Raw genomic sequence first — 21280 nt, forward strand, 5'->3', positions numbered from 1 at the left:
CAGAGACATGAGCATCTAATTCAGGCTGACACTCAGTGCAGTACTGAAGGAGCACTGCACTGTCAGGGGTGCTGTCTTTCGGATGAGACGTTAAACTGTGTGCCCTCTCAGGTGGATGTAAAAGATCCCTAGACATTATTCGAAGAAGGCCAGGAGAGTTCTACCTGGTCAATATTCATCAACCAACATCATTAAAAACAGATTATCTGGTCTTTATCATATGACTGTTTGTGGGAACTTGCTGTGCACAAATTGGCTGCTGTGCTTCCCTATATTACAACAGCCAATAAAGTACTTAATTGGCAACAAATCACTTTGGGTTCTCCTGTGGTCTTCTGATGAGCTCTTGTCACTTACTCCCCAAACAATCTTTTCATACTCACTCTTTCAAAACCCTTCACAATGTTTAAAAAGTCTATTAAATCTCCTCTTCGCCTTTCTGCACCAGTCCTCAATGCAAGTTATTCAACTGACAGGATGTTGGTTATTGATAACAGCCTCATCAGTCATTTCTGTACTCAGGCATTTTGTTTGACAGAAGACTGGAGTAGCTGCACATAACTAGGCCAGTGTTCCTCATCGCTGCTATTATTCCTGAGGTACTAAGTTCCTGCAGAGAACAAATTGTTCTTTCTATTAGAAAAGCGCTTGTTTTATTTTACTTTAACTATAGCACAGCAATTGATCTGAGGTGGTTGTAGTTGTCATATCTTCACACTCTTCCCTTGGTGTATGAAGTACTGGGAGGATTCTCAGGCTGATTTACAGTCTGACAGGCTGTGACGTGACACTCCTTCGGTGGCCATAACCACCTTTATACCAAACGATAGGATGGTTGCTCTTATGCAGCGGAAAGCTTTATGGGTTCCTGCAACCCGATATGATGAAGGGGGGGCCACCCACATCCACCGGACGTGAGTATCCCACTGGATGTCAACCCAGAATTCAGACCAACCCAGGGACAGGAATACTACCAAAGGCCCACTCCGTCGGAGATGGTGAAAAGACAATTTTTCACCATGTGGAGCAGTCGGCTGACGAATGAATCGGCCTCTTATTTCTAAAGCATGAACACACTATATTGTGTTTTACAAAACTGCGCTTCATAAAAGAAAATGGCTGAAGAACAATTTACTTCCTCTGTACAAAATTGTGGATCAATAATAATAATGGAATTGTGAAATGATGGACAGGAATACTCTGGGCAGCAATTTAAAAGCCATAACTGAGCTTGCCTGTTCACTGAAGAATCCTCCCTCAAAGCCTAGTATATTTAGGACCTCTGGTCACCAGGAGAAAAACAAAACTTAACACCACTTGTTGAGTTATAGACCTTGCTTTTATATAGTGCCATTCATGACCGCACTTAACAGCCAATGTAGAACTTTTGAAGTCTTGTCACCGTTGTAATGTGGTAGCCAGTTTCATACAGCAGTATGATAATGACCAGATAATCTGATTTGTTTTTATAGTGTTGTTGGTTGGGGGGATAAATGTTGACCAGGGCGTCGGGGAGAACTCCCCTGCTCTTCTTCCAATTGGGATCGTTTACGTCCACCTTGGTTTAATGTCTCATCCGAAAGACAGCACCTTCGACGGTGCAGCACTCCCTCAGTACTGCACTGAAGTGTCAGCCGAGATTATGCGCTTGTATCTCTGGAGTGGGACTTGAACCCACAACCTTCTGACTCATTTTATCTGTATTGGGTGCTGGATGGCATGCATGCCAATCAGCAGCTTTAGAAATGATGGCAAAATGCCCCCATGTCACCAGACACCTTCTTTAAACCAGAGAAACCAACCCTGATGGCTCGGGTGAGTGCATTGTATAACTGAGCCGTGCAGTCCAGCTGGGACCTAGGTTTGATCCCCAGGTTCAGTTAGCTAAGCTCAGGTGATAGTAGGGGAGCTAAAATGGGCCAGTGCATCTCTTGAGAAAGGGAACGGAAAACCAACAAAAGAAATCAGCCGGGATTTGGATTCATTGCTCTTATACAGGTGAGGATGTCTGATGGGGAAAGGATTGGGCTCAGATGTGATGACTGTTTCTTCCCCTCCACCCCCCATCCCTCATGATGGAGAAACCCGCGAACACTCAGGGCTGGAATTTGTACCTCAGCACTCGCGGTGCATATGGGAATACACACGGGGAAATCCCGCACTCCCAGTCTGTTATATTCCACGGTCGGGGTGTGGAATTCCCTGATATGCACGTGCAGCTACACCAGGAGCACTGAAGGAGAAACCTCGGCCTAAGTTCCTAGGCTTACACATGAAGAATAAGCACTTGGCCAGGGAATGGGAGGAGTGGATGGAACCTGAGGCACCGTACCCAGACATGGCTGGTGATTATAGAAGAGAAGGCGAGAAAGTCAGCAGAGAATCCTCACACAGCAGAACAACCACTGCTCATTGTACAATCAGTCCTACATGGCACCATTTTATAACCCCATGTGAAAGTAAACTTGAGAAGGTGGGGTGGGGGGGAGGGGGGGAGGAAAATTGACAGACTCCATTTTGATTTTGAAAATTTCTGAAATATTCTTTTGAGTGAATGTTTGATCAGGATAATTGACTGCACATGGGAAAAATTTCAATTTAGTACCGTTACCAGAATAGTACCAGGGATGAGGTGTTTCAGTTATGGGGAGAGACTAGAGAAGCTGGGATTGTTCACCTTAGAGCAGAGAAGATTAAAGGGAGATTTAATAGAGGTGTTTAAAATTATATGGGGTTTTGATAGAGGATATAGGGAGAAACTGTTTCCACTGCAGTAGCCAAAGGACACAGATTTAAGGTAATTGCTAAAAGAACTAGAGGGGAGATGAGGAGAATTTTTTTACTCTGAGTTGTTGTGATCTGCAATGCACTGCCTGAAAAGGTGGCGGAAGCAGATTCAATAATAACTTTCAAAAAGGAATTAGATCAATACATAAAAAGGAAACATTTGGCTATGGGGAAAGAGCAGGGAAGTGGGTCTAATTGGAAGCTCTTTCAGAGAGCTGGCACAGGCATGATGGGCCGAATGGCCTTCTTCTGCGCTGTATGATTCTATGAATCCTCCTTTGTAGTGACTACATGTTTTTTTTAATGAGGCAGCTAGTATTAACAGAGAACAACTTTCCGACTTGTACCATTCTCATTTGGGCTGATGCAGTCACGGTGAACCCTGACGAAATGCTGGCAATCCACTGCCAACTCAAAATATGTTTTACTGTAGCACTGAACCCTTTAATATCTCAAACTATCCACCTTGCCACACTTATTTTATCACACAGTACGTGTACCATAAAAAAGGCATCATCTTTGAGCAGCTGTAGTGCATTTTAAGGTGTATGATTGTGCAAAGTCGTGAGCATCAAGGCTCGTCTCTCTGCTTCCTCAGACCAAAGATGTAGTTATTTTCCACCAACTCCTAATTTATTCTCTATCGATATCTAGCAGAGCAAAGCCAAGGTAGTTGAAGTCTGTTTTGTGAGTGCTTTTCCACAAGACCTTTTCCCACTGCATTCTTTAGCTGGGCTGGACAAGGCAGTGTTGGGTGGAGACTTCTCAACAGTTGGACACCCATTGCCATTCTCAGCAACCTCCGAGCCAAACTACTGTGGTCGAGCCTCTGTTCGGCATCATTGATCTGGAGGTTGCAGTAGACTCGGCACTCAATGGCCCCAATTTTCCTGGAGCCGTCAGGCGGGGTTTCAGGCGGGCGGAGTCTGAAAATCGCAGAAATAGGGGGTCGCGACTCCCCCCCCCCCCCCCCCGCCCGATTCCCCGCCCCGCCCGACTTTCGCCCCATTGTTTCAGCGCGACCCGAATCAGTCCTGCCCGCAGCAGGCGGGACTGGTCGGCAGGAGCCTAATGATCAATAATTGGCATCTTTAATCCTATTTTAAGGGACCCTTGGAATTTTCAGCCTTTCTCCACGTAAACCACGCCTGGTGGGAACACCGCTGATGAAACCTGGCGTGAACAATGTCGCTTGCTTGCTTTCAGCTGCAGGTCAATCAGGAATGAAGAGATTTAATCAGCCAGCATTTGTAGGCAGCAGGACCTTGTTGCTCCAAGCTTGGGGCTACTTGTTGAAGGCTTAGGCACAGCTGTGGAAGGTTGGAGCCTCACACACTTCTCCAGTGTGAGCTCCTGGGAAGCCCCTCTCAGCACCCTAACTCAGCGCCTCCTCAACGGAGGCATCTGCCAGAAGCATGGGAGGCCTTTTGTTCCTTCCCTTCTTGGCATTAGAGGATCTCTAACAGCAGAGGAGGCTGCAGCAGATCCAGCAACAACAGCAGATCCAGCAACAACATCAGATCCAGCAACAACATCAGATCCAGCAACGGCAGCACCAGCAGGAGCGACAGGCTGCGGCTCAGCCACCTGAGGCAGCACAGGCCAGAAGGGGCCAGCGCATGGAAGGCCGTCGGCGCAGGAGATACCCCCCAAACAGGGTCTACAGACACAGGGTGAGCTACCTCAACATGACTGAGCAGCAGTGCCAAAGGCGGCTCCGACTTTCGCGAGAGGTAGTGACTGACATCTGCGCAATGCTACAGCAAGACCTGGAGCCCAGAGCACCAGGTCGACACTCCTTACCAGTGGCCATCAAAGTCACCACCGCACTCAACTTTTATGCCTCAGGCTCCTTCCAGGGATCAGCAGCAGACATCAGCGGCATCTCCCAGGCAGCCGCACACACTTGCATCAAACAGGTCATCGATGGCCTCTTTGCCCTCGCACACAATCACATCCATTTCACCCGGGATCGCGCAAGTGTGAGGGCGCGAGCGTGTGGATTAGCTCAGCTGGCAGGCTTTCCAAGGGTGCAGGGCGTCATTGACTGCACACATGTGGCCCTTAGGGCACCCCATCGTAATCCAGGAGTTTTTGTCAACAGCAAGGGCTTCCACTCCCTTAACGTTCAGCTGGTGTTTGTGCCAAGTACCCTGGCAGCTGCCATGACTCCCTCATACTACGCCAGTCTACTGTGCCTCCGCTATTCAGTCCGCCAAACGAACTTCAGGGATGGCTTCTTGGAGACAAGGGATATCCCCTGCGCAGTTGGCTAATGACGCCGGTGAGGAGACCAGCCAACGAAGCTGAGGAGCGCTACAACTCCAGCCACATTTCCACCAGATGCATTATCGAGCAAGCCATCGGATTGCTAAAGATGCGCTTCAGATGCCTCGATAGATCAGGTGGAGCCCTACAGTACTCATCAGCCAGGGTCTCCAAAATCGTTGTGGTATTCTGTGTGCTTCACAACATGGCACAGCGTCGTGGCTTGCCGATTCCGCAGGACCAAGAGGCTCCTCACAGAGCCGCCTCGGATGAGGATGATGCTGAGGAGGAGGAGGAGGAGGATGAGACGGAAACGAGCATCCTGCAGAGGCCCGTCAACCAGCGGCACCAGTGCGCGAGAACATTGCCGGGCGGAATGCAAGGAACGCACTCATCCTGGCCAGATTTGCGTAGCCTGGTACCTCAAACACTGTAGCCTCGCTGCTTCTTAACTGACCATGGACAGTGGCCCATCCCTGCACATTTCTACCTATTGGACCAGCTTGCTGCCATCTGCAAGTAATCCTAAGGCCTCAATGTGAAATCCCCATTTGCCAAATGACAGATGCCACAACTCCAGTAGTTGCCACCAGATTTTTTATGTACAAGAAACTGATGGCATTAAAACTATATACAAGACTTTTCACCCAAATGACTACCCTTGTGATTAGTGGCGCTTTATTTTTCTCTTACGCGTGCTCCTACATAGTGGTACCCCTGTGGCTTCAGCAGATGTGGAGGCCCCTTGTTCACTTTCCTGCTGCTCCTGTCTCGACACCTTTGGCGGGCGTCCTCTGGGGTGGTGAGCCTGTGAGGGCTCGCCAGCAGTCTGCTGCTCCTGCGGCTGTGCAGGGGTTGAGACTCCTATCTCACTTGGGTGTGGACACCGGCGGGGCTCTGACCGAGGGCTCTGAAGTGGCATGGAAGTGAGAGCACGTGGAGAGGAGCCACCACTTCCTTGAGGTGTGCCAACAACCTCCCTCTCATGGGTCAGCTCCCCCTCAGTGCCTGCAAGTGGCTGGAGAACACCTTGCTGCACATCAGGGGGGCCATGGGGACCCGTCTCTGCACTGGAAGTCCTGCTCAGAGGGACTTCCATGAAGGTCTGGTTTTGGTGCTCAGTAGATGCCCATCGCTCCTCAAGAGATGTCATTCTATTCTGAGCACTCACCATGTTTTCGATACCCTGGCGACTAAGCTCCTCCATGGCCGTAGCCCTCCTCTCCTCGGCTGCAGCCCTTCTCTCCTCGGTGGTAGCCAGCCTTACCACGGAGGTAGCCATCCTTTCCGTGGTGATGCTTTCATGCGCCAGTGACTCCAATAAGGCTGTGCTCATGCTCGCCATGGACTCCTCCATTCGCTCCACACTCGCAGCGACCCTGGAGACAAAACCTGCCAGAGACTCCTGCATCTTTGCATGGAGATCCATCACCTCCTCTCTTGCGGATGGACCCAGAGGCATAGGGTCGACATGCAGCTGAGCTGAGCTGGCAGAGGCCTGCGCCCTCCGACAAGGACTCTCCACTGCTGTCCCTGTCTCCACAATCTGCTGATGCTCACTTGTGAGCTGTGAAACACCAGATGACAACACTACTCTATGTCCCGAAGGCCCCCCCGAGGTGTGAGTGTCTGCGCTGGTGCTGGGTGCGCTTACTTCTGCTGATGCTGCGCCCTCAGAGGCTGGAGCTTCCTCTGAGGAGTCTGGCTGCAAAGCCTCTTCCTCCTCGGCAGTGGGGACGGGGGCTCCGGATGGTCCTGTGGGGGAGTAAAGGAAAGAGTTAGAGATCTGATGCCAAGGCTACTTGCACATTGGATTTGGCATATGCTCATAAGTCCAAATGATGTAGCTTCAGAATCATATCAGCGACTCATGCTATGTCAATGAGAGAGATGGGAAACTATTCTGTCACCAGCTTGCGGGCTTGCTCCTGTCTCTCCTGCCCCAGCTTCCGCAGCCACGTCAGCCCCAGCAATCTCCATCACAGCTTCCTCCCAGGGGGTCAGGTGGGCAATTGAGGGTGGGCCTCCTCCAGTCCTCGCACGCTCTCTCCTATTGTGAGCTCTCTTTTCCTGCAATGAGGGAGACAAGTGGAGTTTGAGTGAGAGTGCAGGAGTGAGTGTAGAGATTGCATAGCATAGATACTTAGAAGAAGACAAAGATGGTGTGAGGCTGCAAGACCAAGGGCCCTCCCTGTGTGTTGTCAGTTGTGTTCCAAGCATCGGAGTGAGAGGCAGTGTGAGGACTGCATGGTGGAATAGTTATGTGAAGATGAGCATAGAGAGAGAGGGAATGGATAAGGGTGCATGGATGTGACTGTGAAGTGGGAGGTGGAGGAAGAGATTGCTGAAGCTGAGTGCTGTTGGGGAAAGGCAATTGGGATCAGGTTGAGGGTGATGGAAACTTCACTTACTTTTCCTGTACGGTGAAGGTCATGGAAGCGCTTCCTGCACTGTATCCAGGTCCGTCGGGTGACTCCCTGAGAGTTCACCTCTGGAGCCACCTCCATCCATGCAGCCCTGGTCTCTTTGGGAGGCCTCTTCCTCCCTGAGCTAGGGAAGAGGACCTCCCTGTGGGCCCTTACCCCATCCACCAATGTCTGGAGTGACGTCTCATCAAATTTGGCGGCAGCTCGGCCTCTGCCGCTGGCAGCAGCTGGTGCAGGCTCCTCTGCCATTCTGCACGACTGGTTGGGAAGCCTGCAGAGGTTGAAAAGCTTGCTGGACACTTTAAAAGCACCACGAATGATGACATCATACTATGATATCATTTCTGGTCGCTAGGGAATGAGAGAATCACTGAGGTCGAGAGGCATTTCAGAGAGGAGCCGTGTGACTGATCCCTAGTGTCAGAAGACTAAGCTACCAGATTTATAGCTTTAGGGCTTCAGGGGCTTGCCTAGATCGTCTAAGGCTTCATTAGTAAAATTAGGTCCTAGTCTTAGTTTAATGACTCCTTAAAGGATTGAATTTTCATACGAGTAAAGAATATTCAATTATTCCTGTGAGCTTTCTGCTTGTCTACACAGTGTAGTGTATTAAAGCAAAATGCCTAGCCTTAGGGATCTGCTGGAACACATTAGCACTGGCATTACTTATATGGATAGAATATATATCACTAAATAAAATGGGTAACTTTTCCAGAATCTACATTAATATAATTCACTAGTGTTAACACATCACCCTGCTGTTAATGCATCAAATGCCCCACAGTGAACACATATCCGTTAATGCTTGAACTCCTCCACAAGCTTTCTAGCCAACCCAGGGCAGCTGTTGTCGGGCTTCAATTGGCCTCGGTATCTTTGGGCTGGGGTGTGGGGTGGGGGGTGGGGTCTGGGCAGGGGAAGCCAGCCAGGGTTCAAGTTGCTGATTGCCATTCAGTGATTCCTGCTGTAAAATGGAGGTGTACGGATGTTGGGATGAGAACAGGATCTGACCTTTAGCGTGACGCACAGCCTGCCCATACTTCCTGCTGAAGCTGGGCCTACCGACTCTAATTGGAGGCATTACTGGAGGTTTGATCACCTGATGCTCTAACAGCTGACCACGTGATGTCCGATCCCGTGGCATTTGATCACATGACATCTGCATATGGTACTGCATTTATCTTATAGAGGTTGGGGCCCCTGTAAGTTGAGTATCTTTGCTCGTGGTTCCGTGCCAGCAACTGTTGTGTGAGAAGTTTTGAGAACCAGGAGGCCACCCATGAGCAGGGGAACAAGGGAAACCGAGGGCGGCTGAGCGATTCGCAGAGGTGAAACCAGAGGCGGGGGGAACTTTGATTCCACCAGTAACTAATGGCAACTCACTGAAGTTGCACCGATAGCTAATACTGGTAACACTCAGATTTCCTTCATAACTAACAATAATATATTAACTCACTGAGTTAGTAAATGGTAGTAATAGGTATAATGCCCCAATATCATATCTACCTGTAACTAGTAGTAATCCTATAACCCACTGATACTCACCCTGAAACTACAGTCACAATCCCCCTGCACTGTACAAGGTGTGGTCAGACTGCCCAGTCGATACCACTTTCAATGGGCCTCAGCTCTCTCCCTATCTCCTTAGACTCTGGTTTGGACTTGAGTTCTGTGTGAAGGTGACAACTCTTAACTGGGAGCTGGACTTCAGACGGCAAAACCATCCGGTACAACAAAAAACACGCATTATATAGCGCCTTTAATGTAGTAAAATGTTGCAAGGTGCTTCACAGGAGGCCTATTAAACAAAATTTGACACTGAACCATATAAGGAGATATTCGGACAGGTGACCAAAAACTTGGTCAGAGGTACGTTTTAAGAAGAGTCTTAAAGGAGGAGAGAGAGATGGCGCGACGGAGAGGTTTAAGGAGGGAATTACAGACTGACCTGAACTAAACTGAGAGAGCGCAAAGGGCATTCCCCTCCTTATTAAACATTTATCCTACTCCCTCTCAAACGATGGTCTGGTCTATCTCTATAGCTATTGTGGTGAAGCATCCCATGGTCTAATAGGCCTGAGTTCAAGAAACTTCCTTCTCCATTCCCTCGGTTCTTCCAGTGAGAATCCTCAGGCTCCATCTCTATTGGTAATGTCCCTAGGTTTCACACCCCTTTGCTGGAAACTCCTCTTCGGCGCCGCTCCCACTCACCATGCTGTTGCTGTTCTCAGCTCTGCAGAAAGTATCGATCCCCACATCCAACCCATACCACAATCTCCCTCTCTTCTCGCCCCCATCTCCCTCTAAAGCACCAGTCTCCCTCTCCCCCCAACTCCCAATCCCCTTCTCTTCCTCGAACCTCCACGCCCGTGCCCCTCTTTCCCGAGCCTCCATTTCGCAGTCTCTCTCTCTCTCTCCCTGAGCCCCTAATTCCCCAGTCTCTCTCTCCTCTTCCGACTCCTGAGCTCCTCCCCAATTCTCGACTCCCGAGGGCCCCCTCGATTCCTGAGCTCTCCTCCGATTCCTCAGCCCCCTCCAATTCCTGAACCTCAATTGTTTCCGACACACCATCCGGATCGATTCCCTACCACAGTGGGAGTGACGTCACCGGGCCGGAGGTGGGAAATTACAATCGGGAAGATCTCCCAGGTTACGAGCAGCAACGCTCGGGGGATCCGTGCCCAATTCCGCGAGATACCGGGCAATCCGGGAAGGTTGGCACACCTAGTCTAAGCTCAGATACGAAGAATGAGGTACAGACACGTGGACAGCAGCAGTGGAACCATGGACAGCAGCAGCAACATGTTGTGTCAGCTGTGGCTCAGTGGGTAGCACTCTTGCCTCTGAGTCAGAAGGTTATGGGTTGATAGTCCCATACCAGAGACTTCAGCATAAAATCTAGCTGGCACTCTGGTGCAGTACTGAGGGAGTGCTGCACTGTCGAAGGTGCTGTCTTTCAGATGAATCGTTAAACCGAGGCCCTGTCTGCTCTCTCAGGTAGTTGTAAAAGATCGCAAGGCACTATTCAAAGAAGAGCAGGGGAGTTCTCCTTAAAATCACAAATATCAAGTAACTTGTCTTTTATCTCACTGACGTTTGTGGGACCTTGCTGCGCGCAAACTGCCTACAATACTACAGTGACCACATTTCAAAAGTAATTCAGTAAAATGTGTGAAGCACTTTGGAATGTCCTGTGGAAATGAAAGGTGCTATGGAAATGTGAGTTCTCTCGGTCACAGCTCTCACTGTCACAGCTGGCTCTGTGAGTCTAGCCACTGGCACAATGTTCGCTGTCTGCAACAAGTACTTTCATTGGCATGAATTGCATTACAGATCAACTTGGAAACCATTCCAGCGGTGAGTGCATTTGGTTTACCAGTGGTGTGCAATAATGTGCAAACCATCTGTTCTTTCTCAAAAAAAAACAGATTTTACTGTGAGCAGTCTGTTCAAGGCAGCAATTAATTAGGTCGCAGTCAAGTCAGTTGTTAGTATTTACAGTCCTGAATCACTGGAACAGGGCCAGTTGCTTTGTAAACAGGAATGAAAGCAAGAGCATTACCTGTGCTGGAGGCTGAATCCTTTCTTGGAGCAGTTGTAGAATGATACAACACAGAAGGAGGACAGTGCTAGCTCTTCGAAAGAGCTATCCAATTAGTCCCACTCTTCCGCTTTTTCCCCGCACCCCTGCAAATTTTTTCCTTTTCAAGTGTATATCCAATTCCTTTTGAAAATTAGTATTGAATTTGCTTCCACCACCCTTTCAGGCAGTGCATCCATATCACAACAACTTGCTGCATAAATCAATCTCTCCTCATCTGGTTCTTTTGCCAATTATCTTAAATCTGTGTCCTTTGGTTACCAACGCACCTGCCAATGGAAACAGTTTCTCCGTATCTACTCTATGAAAACCTTTCATAACTTTGAACAGCTCTACTGAATCTCCCCTTAACCATCTCTGCTCTAAGGAGAAAAATCCCAGCTTCTCTAGTCCCTCAACATAACTGAAGTCCCTCAAAGCCGTGTTATCATTCCAGTAAATCTCCTCTGCACCCTCTCTAAGGCCTTGATATTTTTCCTAAAGTGTGGTGCCCAGAACTTAATGCAATGCTCTAGCTACAGCCTAACCAGTCATTTATAAAGGTTTAGCATGTCTTCCTTGTCTTTGTACTCTATGTCTGTAAATGCTGTAAAGAAGGAGACGTGAAATTTCTCCTTTAATTCTGAGGTGCTCCGAAGGGTGCCCACTGGACTCATTATGGACTCTTGCATTTGAGTCAGGACTTTGTTTGAGGCTTGAGCAGGAACTTCTGCCGTATGAAGATATACCCCTGGCTTCGCCTCCCTTGCTAACATTTGCCTTTTAAGGGCCAGATGGTGGAGACCAGGTAGAACCTTGAGGAATTTCGGGGCAACTGTACTTAGAGTACAAAATAGTGTGATCTTAAACCTCGTAACTGAGGATGAAGTGCCTACACTTTCCATTAAATGATTTAGAAGGCATTACATACAGTTATTTTGCTATTGTACTCAGACAAATGACTTGTCTTCTGTCAGGTACTTGATGCCTCTTGTTGTTCTGCTTATTCAGAGTTTGTTGCCCGAAAATGTTGGCCACTCGGTGATGAAGAGGGTTGATCTGACCTTGAGTAAAAGACTCAAATCTCAGGGATCTCATTCCAAGATTAGGCATAACTATTTCACACAAAGGGTAGAGAGATGTGGAATAAATGACCCCGGAAGCTGAAGCAAACATTACCTGCTGAAGGCCGCAGTCCAAACCCTTCAGGAATATTTTACCCCCTTTGAGATCTTCATTGCCTCTGTATTAGTGAGTCCAGATCCAGGGAAATGTGTTGGGAGTTATGGTGGGGTCAAGGTGGTGGATGGAAGTCCTGTTTCTCCACTATCTTGCCAACAACAGGAAAACCGGAGCAAAGACTCAACTCTGCCCCAAAAACATGCCTCAGCCCTAATCTCAGAAGAGTGCCCTCTATCAGTCCACTGCAACATGGCACCATTTTCCCACTCCACCTTGCCGAGTGAGATTGCCAATTTAGTGTCAATTAGTCCTGAATTAGGGCCCGTAACCACTTGGGACTGGCTTAGGAACTCGTCCAAACTCATTATAGGGAAACTCTCATCCCATTAGGCTGGGCTGGATTTGAACCCAAGGAACAGAGGTAGAGGACGGTATTAAGCCACTTGGGCACCCTGTCCCCTTAGACGTGCTTTTTCAAAGACATTTCTTTCAGGCGGTCAAAGTGAGGAATCTCTGTGAGTCATATAAACCTGAACTGACAATTTCCCCACTTAATCATAATCTGCAGGGCGAAGGTCAGAGTAGAACACATTGACCAATCATATCAAAACGGCGAAAAAATGTCAACTATGTAGTTCTTTAAACAATCTCAGAAGCACTTATCTAGGGCACAGAATGTGTTATACTCAGCAATCAACAAGTTGAAGCACTCAGACCTTCATTGCTCTGTTTACCCGATTTCCTGCCAAAAAAATAGCAAATCAAACACAAGATCAAGTCAGTCATCCAAGTCTATCTATCTTGCCAAAACCACCCTTGACATTATAACCTCATCACCAGTTATTTTTAGTTATAGCAAGAGAGAAGAGAGTGCTGAGCAATTGAAGATTTTTCATTTTCTGTTAAAGACTTTTTGCCCTATTATAAGCTGAGAGAGGCACCCATTGTACCTGAATCTGAAACTCAGACACACCGACCTACTTCTCCAGCCTAACATTACCATTTCCCTCAATCTCCCTATTGTACCTCTTCTGCGCCGAAGGATATTGAATTAGTTCACATCAGGCAAGTATTGAAGCTGAAGGCCATTTTTGAGCTGTGGTACAACATCCATTGGGAACTGGATTGAGATGGTTTGAACTCATTTCATTTTGGGTCTTTAAGAGCTGTCAGGAGGAAAAACGAGGCCTTCCCATTTCAGCAGATTGCACATTAACCCACATTTCATCAAAAAAAGCAACATGGGTTATTAGAATATACTGTGCCATGTAGTTTAATTTTTTGTGCTAATATCCCTTCCCTCCTTTTCTGCTGCGTCAGTTGGTTTGTGTAGGAGTGCAGTCAATTCATCCGACTGGCCATTCTCCATGAGTGACCCAACACCAGACTATTCAATCATGGAGGGCATTAAAGCTCCGCCCAATAGTTAGACTTCACACAAACATCCATGGAAACGTCTCATTACAGTGATAGTGATAATGGGAACAGCTCAATGTTGCGCAGAGCAAGATCCCACTAACAGCAATAAGCTAATGACCAGATAATCTGTTTTCGTGATGTTGGTTGAGGGATAAATGTTGGTCAGGACACCAGGGAGAACTCCCCTGCTCTTCTTCAAATAGTGACCGTGCGATCTTTTATGTCCACCTGAGAGGGCAGACAGGGCCTCGTTTTAACATCTCATCAGAAAGACAGCACCTCCGACAGTGCAACACTCCCTCAGTACTGCACTGAAGTGTCAGCCTAGATGAAGACTAATCACTTGGGCAAGCGGCAATGGGCTGCTGGAAACTGGAGAACCTCAGTGATGATCACTGCCTTCACTGGAGGAATGTTAAAAGAAGAAAACTGGGGTGAAGAGCAATGTGTTCTCTTATTTTTTGGGGGTGCGCGATCCCTTTAAGTGGCTGCGCGGCCCATTCCAATTTTCATGCTGTGGAGATGCCGGAGTTGGACTGGGGTGGACAAATGTAAGAAGTCACACGACACCAGGTTATAGTCCAACAGTCAAGGACATTCAGCCTCCGATCTTCAGGTAAGCATTCTCCAAGGTGGCCTTCGAGACACACGACAACGCAAAATCGTCGAGCAGAAACTGATAGCCAAGTTCCGCACCCATGAGGACGGCCTTAACTGAGATCTTGGGTTCATGTCACGCTACATGTAACCCCACCTGATGCAGGGTCATCCAGACTCGAGTCGACATTGGCTTGTTCTCTCTACACAGATGCGGCCGGACCTGCTGTGATTTCCAGCCAAAAAAAATGTTTTTTGTCTTTTTTTGTTTTTCATACAGACCCCAGCATCTGCAATATTTGACCCCTTGTGACCCCACCTCATTGTTCTTTGATGTAATGTTTCCCTGACTGACCTGTTTGGACACCATTCACACCTTTGACTGCTGTGATTATCTCTCTGCCGAGGTGTGATAAATGGCAGTTGGAAAGGTTACCTGTAAACATCTGACATGATTCTCTGACTATATAAGCTGTGTCTTTATGCATTTCTCCACTTCACCTGAAGAAGGAGCAGCGCTCCGAAAGCTTGTGATTTCAAATAAAGCTGTTGGACTATAACCTGGTGTCGTGTGACTTCTTACAATTTTCATGCTGGCGCAGTTTCTCCCATATAAAAGCCGGTGAGCGACCTGCGCAGGACCTCCAGAGCACTGCACAGCCATGCAGCTTAGCGGGACCATTGGTGAAGAGTAATACTCTTGAATGTGCAACATGCCTTTAATATAAAGGCTGTCAATGCAGTCCCACTTCAGAATCAGAAATTCATCTCGGGCGGTGACACAGAACGGGCGTTATCGGATTGGCCGCCTGTTATACACAGCGCCTGATATTCAGTTCCATTGCAGTCAATTCTCAATGTAAAATTATTAGGAGCAGCCACCCAGAGTTAAGGTGTTCTGAATGATGTTTCCATCCTCGACATTCTGTGTCTCTCCCAGTCATGGTTTGACTGTAGAGATCTATCTAATGCGTCTCATAGTGGCAAATCCTTTTAGTTCTGATTTTAACATTTTGTTACTCATTGGCATATGTGAAGTAAAGAACTTGCATTTATATAGCGCCTTTCACAATCTCAGGACATCCCACAGCAGTTTACAGCCAATTAAGCATTTTTGAAGTGTAGTCACTGTTGCAATGTAGGAACCGTGGCAGCCAATTTGTGCACAGCAAGTCCTACAAATTGCAACGTGATAATGACCAGATAATCTCTTCTTTTTGGTAATGTTGGTTGAGGGATAAATATTGTCCAGGACACCAGGAGAACTCCCCTGTTGTTCTTTGAATAGCACCATGGGATCTTTTATGCCCACCTGAGAGAGCACCTCCGACAGTGCAGCATCCCCTCAGTACTGCACTGGTGTGTCAACCTGGTTGCTCAAGTCTCTGGAGTGGGACGTGAACCCACAACCTTCCAAATATCATTCAAATGGACAAAGTAAGACACGTTTTGTGGTATGTATCGACCATATACCGTGCATTCTATAATGTTGTGTGCATCCTGCCGTGTACCATGAGCTGAGTAAACTAGAGCCTTCAGCTGTCTAGGCTCTGGAACTCCCTCCCTAAACCTCGCTGCCCCTCTGCATCTCTCTCCTCCTTTAAGACATTGCTTAAAACTTACCTCTTTGACCAAGCTTTTGGCCACCTGTCCTAACATCTCCTTATGCGGCTCGGTGTCAAATTTTGTTTGATGACAATCCTGCGAAGCGCCTTGGGACGTTTTACTATGTTAAAGGCGTTAGATAAATGCAAGTTGTTGTAAATAAACAAGAAAATACAGTAATAAATGAGTAAACTGCTGTACCTGTAGATGATACAGGCGGTGTTCTGACAAGTGCTGCAGTTACTGAGGTCCTGGCCAGTCCGATAGAAGTTCCTCCTATAATGTAAAAATTTACACTGTATATAAGAAAAACAAGATAAGATTCAACAGCAAATTACTGTATTAGCACTGGGTACTAACGTAGTGCAGAGGCAGGTGTGTTCTTCAGTCAATAGACACTGCTCAGAAACATCTGTTTGAACCAGTCATAGACTCATCCCAGGAATGCTTAATATTTTGTAGCTCTCTGATTGTCTTGAGTTGTTTTTTTAACTACTTAGACTTGCTGTGATCTAAAGAATTTGGGAGTGAGTTGAGTAGCTGTAGTTTGACAGCGGTTCAAAAGGCATCATAGAGGGATGAACCTGACTCTTGTACTGTCTATGTGTGTGTGTTTTTCGGGAAATAGAATCATTGCCATATTAGGGAGGGCTGCCACATCCTTCCCTAGCAGGGGAGGAGCAGGAGGAGGCACTGGAAGAGGATGGTGTGGTTGACGGCTGCATATAGTGATACCACTATTCCCTGCCAGAATGGAGATGATTGGTAATTCCCCTGTCAATCACGCCTGCTGTAAATGACTGTAACTGATTTGATGCACATAATTTGTATTCTGTAACTATCCTCCACTCTCTGCACTTTGCTGGAGGAATCACCCTGCTTTTATTGGGAGACTTTGCTGTACTTCTGGTCATGAGTTCTGTTTGCTGTAGTTCATAGAGATTCTTTAAATAGACTCTGTTTGCAGAGTAAATAGACTGTTTGCTGTAGTGTGCTGTTTAAATAGACTCTGTTTGCTGAATAAATAGATTTTGTTTGCTGTACGATAGACTGTTTGCCATAAGTCCTGCCCTGCCTCCAACTCATTGGCTGACGCAATGGTGTCAATTGGTGATTGATTGTGTCAAAAGTTGCAAAGAGGTCAAGAAGGACAATCAGGAATAATGCACTATGGTCACAGACGCAAAGAATGTCACTTATGACTTTGGTTAGGGCTGTCTCGGTGCCGTGGGAGTTACGGAACCTGACTGGAGGGATTCAAACAAAGAGTTACAGGAGAGAAGGACATGGATCTGGGAGGCGATAACACATTCAAGGACCAGGAAGAGGAAAGGGAGGTTGGATGTAGAATGGTAGTTAGCGAAGGTTGAGTGTTTGTTTTTTATAAGGAGGAGGATGAGATAGTTTTGAATAGAAAGATGAGAGTCCTGAGGGGAGGGAACCATACACAATGGTTATCAGGTACTTAGTGGGAATAGGGTTAGGTCTCATAGAGTTGAGCTTGGAGAGTGTGGTGGAGATGCAGGAGAAGGTAGAGAGAGATGGGAGTTCAGGACTGGAGGACGATCTAGCTTAGTGGGCAAGCAGAAGCAGGGAAACAGCAAACACAGCTGAATGGATGGACTTTATCGAGATGAAGAAATCCATAAGCTCCTCTCACTTGTTATTGGAGGTGAGGGTGGAGAGAGCAAGGGTGATAGGTTAATGAAGCAGCTGGTCATAGAGTAGAGAAGCCAGAGGTTATTTTTGCTCTTTAGAATGATCATAACGTAGTGGGTGGCAAGACGATGAGAGTGAAAAGGATTATACGGAACTAGCTGGAGATGGCTTTATTTTATACTCTATGGAAGGAGAAAGACAACAGGAGATAGCAAGGCCGAGGGTGTGGCCGTGGATATGGGTAGGATTATTTGAATGGAAGGAGAGGTTCAGTGAAGACAGGAGGGTAGTAAATTCACAGGAGAGAGGGCAAAGGGAGGTGAGGTGGATATTGAACTTACAGGAAACTCGATTTACCGGCACCTCAATAACCGGAAATCTCGGTTAACCGGCAAAATTCAGGAGTAGGTTCAGGTAAGTTTTACTTCATATTGTACTTGCCTTCCTCGATCTGTTGCTGTGCAAGGATGTGGCTGCAACTGTTGCTAAGCTACAGAGACGCTTGGAACTTGTGGCCATTGTTCTGCACTTGTTGCTAAGCAGCAGGATTTGTTGCTTTATACGGAGCTATCAGCTCTCCGTATCTTCTACTATAGCTTTCGGTTATCCGGAATTTTTGATGAACCGGCACCACGTCGGTCCTGTCGGTGCCGGATAAAAAAAAAAGTTTCCTGTACCAAGGATGAGGAGTCCCCGAGTAAGGAAAAAAGGGAGGATATCTCCGATAAACTCAGGGGAGGGACGGTAGACAAGAAGGATTTTCAGAGCAGGGTGAAAGTGATGGCAGAGAATGGCTGCTCCAAGGAGAAGATATTAGAGTAGCGAGAAAGAGTTGTGAATTGTTGATAAGTGGCCAATATGTATGTGCGAATGGACACCAAGTTAATTATGGGTTACAGGGGCATGGCAAGGGTTAAGTGAGTGCAGCAGTCATACACTGAAGAGAGGGATTGCGAGCATCTGTTTAAGCGGCGCTCCCTGGGTCTCTTTCTGAGAACAGAAAGAGGGGAAAATTGTCTCGCGGCCGCTTTGGCGGCGATAACTTCGCCAGTTACCGCCCCCGCGCCCGAAATTCAATGGTAGCGCCCCAAGCAGGAGGCGGGGCGCTACTGGAAGTGCTCCCCCTCCCTCTTGGGGTGCTCTCATTGAATATCGCAATGCTCCGTGCAGCAGCTCCACGCGCACCAGCACGTAGGGCCGCGGTTCTGCATGCCTTCCTCTCCTGATTAAAGGGGAGGGGCCTAGCGCAGCACGCACTGGCCCACTGGGGAGTGGGGCAAAAGAGCCCAGCACTCAAGAGGAGAGCCAGGCTGACGGATCGTGGCCGGCACCTTGCAAGAGGAGGCCAGAGGGGGCAGGTGCTAGCAGCCGGCCCAAAAAAAAATGACCACCCGGCACCTGTCCTTTTATTCTCGCCGCCCCGGCTGCAAAAACGCCCCCCAACCCTGTCGGACATAGCGTCCGGCGGTAGGTCAGGGGGCAAGAGCAAAGTTTGCGGCCGGGGCATGAGCGGGGCGCTACTACTGCCGCTAACTTCCTGCTGAATTTCGCAGGAGGAGTTAGCGGCGCCGCGCCCGGGTGCTGGTTGCTTTGCGCCCCGTTAGCAGCCCCTCTAACGGAAGCCGCAAAGCAACAGAATTTTTCCCCAAAAAAGTGCCTTTTATTTACAGCTTTTCTTCTGTCTACAGCCAACATCCGAGAGCTATGGAAGACTAATGCAGTCAATATAAGGGAAAGGTTAGAGTAAGCCTCATGATCAGAAGGAACAAGATAGATTGCAAAGTCATTTCAACAAAGGGGGCTCCATGTACTTTTAGGAATGAGTCATTAAATTGAATTATTGAATCACAATGATTGATACTCAACAAGCCTACAGATTTTGCTTTGCTATCTCCCTTGACTCTCATCATTCCCCTCTTAATCCTTATGATTTTGTTGCATGCTACAGCTTTTTATCCATCTTGTTGGTTAAACTGCCCAGATGCACAAACAGAATGGTTTAACTGACAGCAGTTGCCACCTGTTACGTTCACAGTCATTCTCCAATGTACCAGTGTAGCAAAGAACCCTTGAAAATATTGACACTCTCTGAAGTGTCAGCCTAGATTATGTGCAGACGTCTCTGGAGTAGGGCTTGAACACATAAAGGAAGAAACTTGCATTTCTATAGTACCTTTCACAACCTCAGTACATCCCAAAGTGCTTTACAGCCAACAAAGTACTTTCTGAAGTGTAGTCACTTTTGTAATGTAGGAAACCCGGCAGCCAATTTGTGCACAGCAAGTTCCCACAAACAGCAATGACATTAATTACTTCCCTGCCTTTCTTCGAAATAGAGCCATGGATTTTTTAGATCCACCTGAGAGGGCAGACGCAGCCTCAGTTTAACATCTCATCGGAAAATGACACTATTGACAGTGCAGCACTCCCTTAGCACTGGAGTGTCAGCCTGCATTATGTGCTCAAGTTTATGGAGTGGGATTTGAACCCACGACCTCCTGACTCCGAGGTGAGAGTGTTACTATTGAGCCAAGGCTGACACATATACAAGGTTATGTACATATTTTCACAACTGGCAATCATCACTTTAAAACAACCGTGAATGCACAATTGTACACGAGCATGAGTACACTTGGCTCTAATGACAGATCAAATTCGTTGAGTACATAGTATATAAAAAGAAAGAAAGACTTGTATTTATACAGCGCCTTTCATGACCACCGGATGTCCCAAAGCGCTTTACAACCAATGAAGTACTTTTGTCGTGTAGTCACTGTTGTAATGCAGAAAACGCGACAGCCAATTTGCGCACAGCAAGCTTCCACAAACAGCAATGTGATAATGACCAGATAATGTTTTTTTAGTGCTGTTGATTGAGGAATAAATATTGGTCAGGACATCAGGGATAACTCCCCTGCTCTTTTTCGAAATAGTGCCATGGGATCTTTTACATCCACCTGAGAGAGCAGATGGTGCCTCAGTTTAACGTCTCCTCCGAAAGACGGCACCTCTGACAGTGCAGCACTCCCTCAGCACTGCACTGGAGTGTCAGCCTAGAATTTTGTGCTCAAGTCCCTGGAGTGGGACTTGAACCCACAACCTTCTGACTCAGAGGCGAGAGTGCTACCCACTGAACCATGGCTGACACTTTCAGTAGTAGTTTCCAAAGTTTTCTCTATGATAGATATCGAGCAAGTAGCGACATACTCCGAGAGACCCCCTGCAGATATTGGCACATCCCAGGGACCCCTGCAAATACTGGAACATCACAGGGAGTCCCTGCAAATACTGACACATCCCATGGACCCCCTGAAAATATTGACACATCCCAGGGACCCCCTTCAAATAATGACACATCCCAGAGATCCCCTTCAAATAATGACACATTTCAGGGAGCTCTGCAAATACTGACACAATCTTGGGGATCCCTACAAATACTGGAACATCCTGGGGAGTCCCTGCAACTACTGAAACATCCCGGGGACCCCCTGTAAATACTGACACATCCGGGGGACCCCCTGAAAATATTGACCCACTCTGGTGTGTCAGCTTAGATTATGTGCGAACGTCTCTGGAGTGGGGCTTCAACCCACAACCTTCTGATTGAGAGGTGAGAGTGCTACCAGAGCCACAGCTGACACCAAGACATTAGGTAAGGCTTTATCAGTAACATGGTATGGAAAACAACTGAATTGACAGTAGTAGATACAATTACCCAGGCAGCATTCAATGATCCTGACATTGAAACTGTGTATTA

The 21280-nt window shown here is 47.5% G+C and overlaps 2 protein-coding genes across 2 annotated transcripts in view; one reads left to right on the forward strand and one right to left on the reverse strand.

The window, feature by feature from the left end:
* LOC147113790 (dedicator of cytokinesis protein 2-like) overlaps nucleotides 1-21280 on the forward strand; it is a 611919-nt gene that overhangs the window by 448556 nt on the left and 142083 nt on the right. The window lies entirely within an intron of this gene.
* Nucleotides 1-21280, reverse strand: part of LOC147113791 (protein INSYN2B-like) — an 87361-nt gene that overhangs the window by 32511 nt on the left and 33570 nt on the right. Inside the window, exon 2 of the mRNA XM_085995119.1 lies at nucleotides 16066-16140. Coding sequence (XP_085851245.1) covers nucleotides 16066-16140 — 75 coding nt within the window. The remainder of the gene's footprint in view (nucleotides 1-16065; nucleotides 16141-21280) is intronic.

This window comes from Somniosus microcephalus, chromosome 8 (genome assembly GCF_052327205.1).
Source record: "Somniosus microcephalus isolate GS21.2 chromosome 8, FLI_Smic_1.0, whole genome shotgun sequence".
In the NCBI taxonomy this organism is placed as follows: domain Eukaryota; kingdom Metazoa; phylum Chordata; class Chondrichthyes; order Squaliformes; family Somniosidae; genus Somniosus; species Somniosus microcephalus.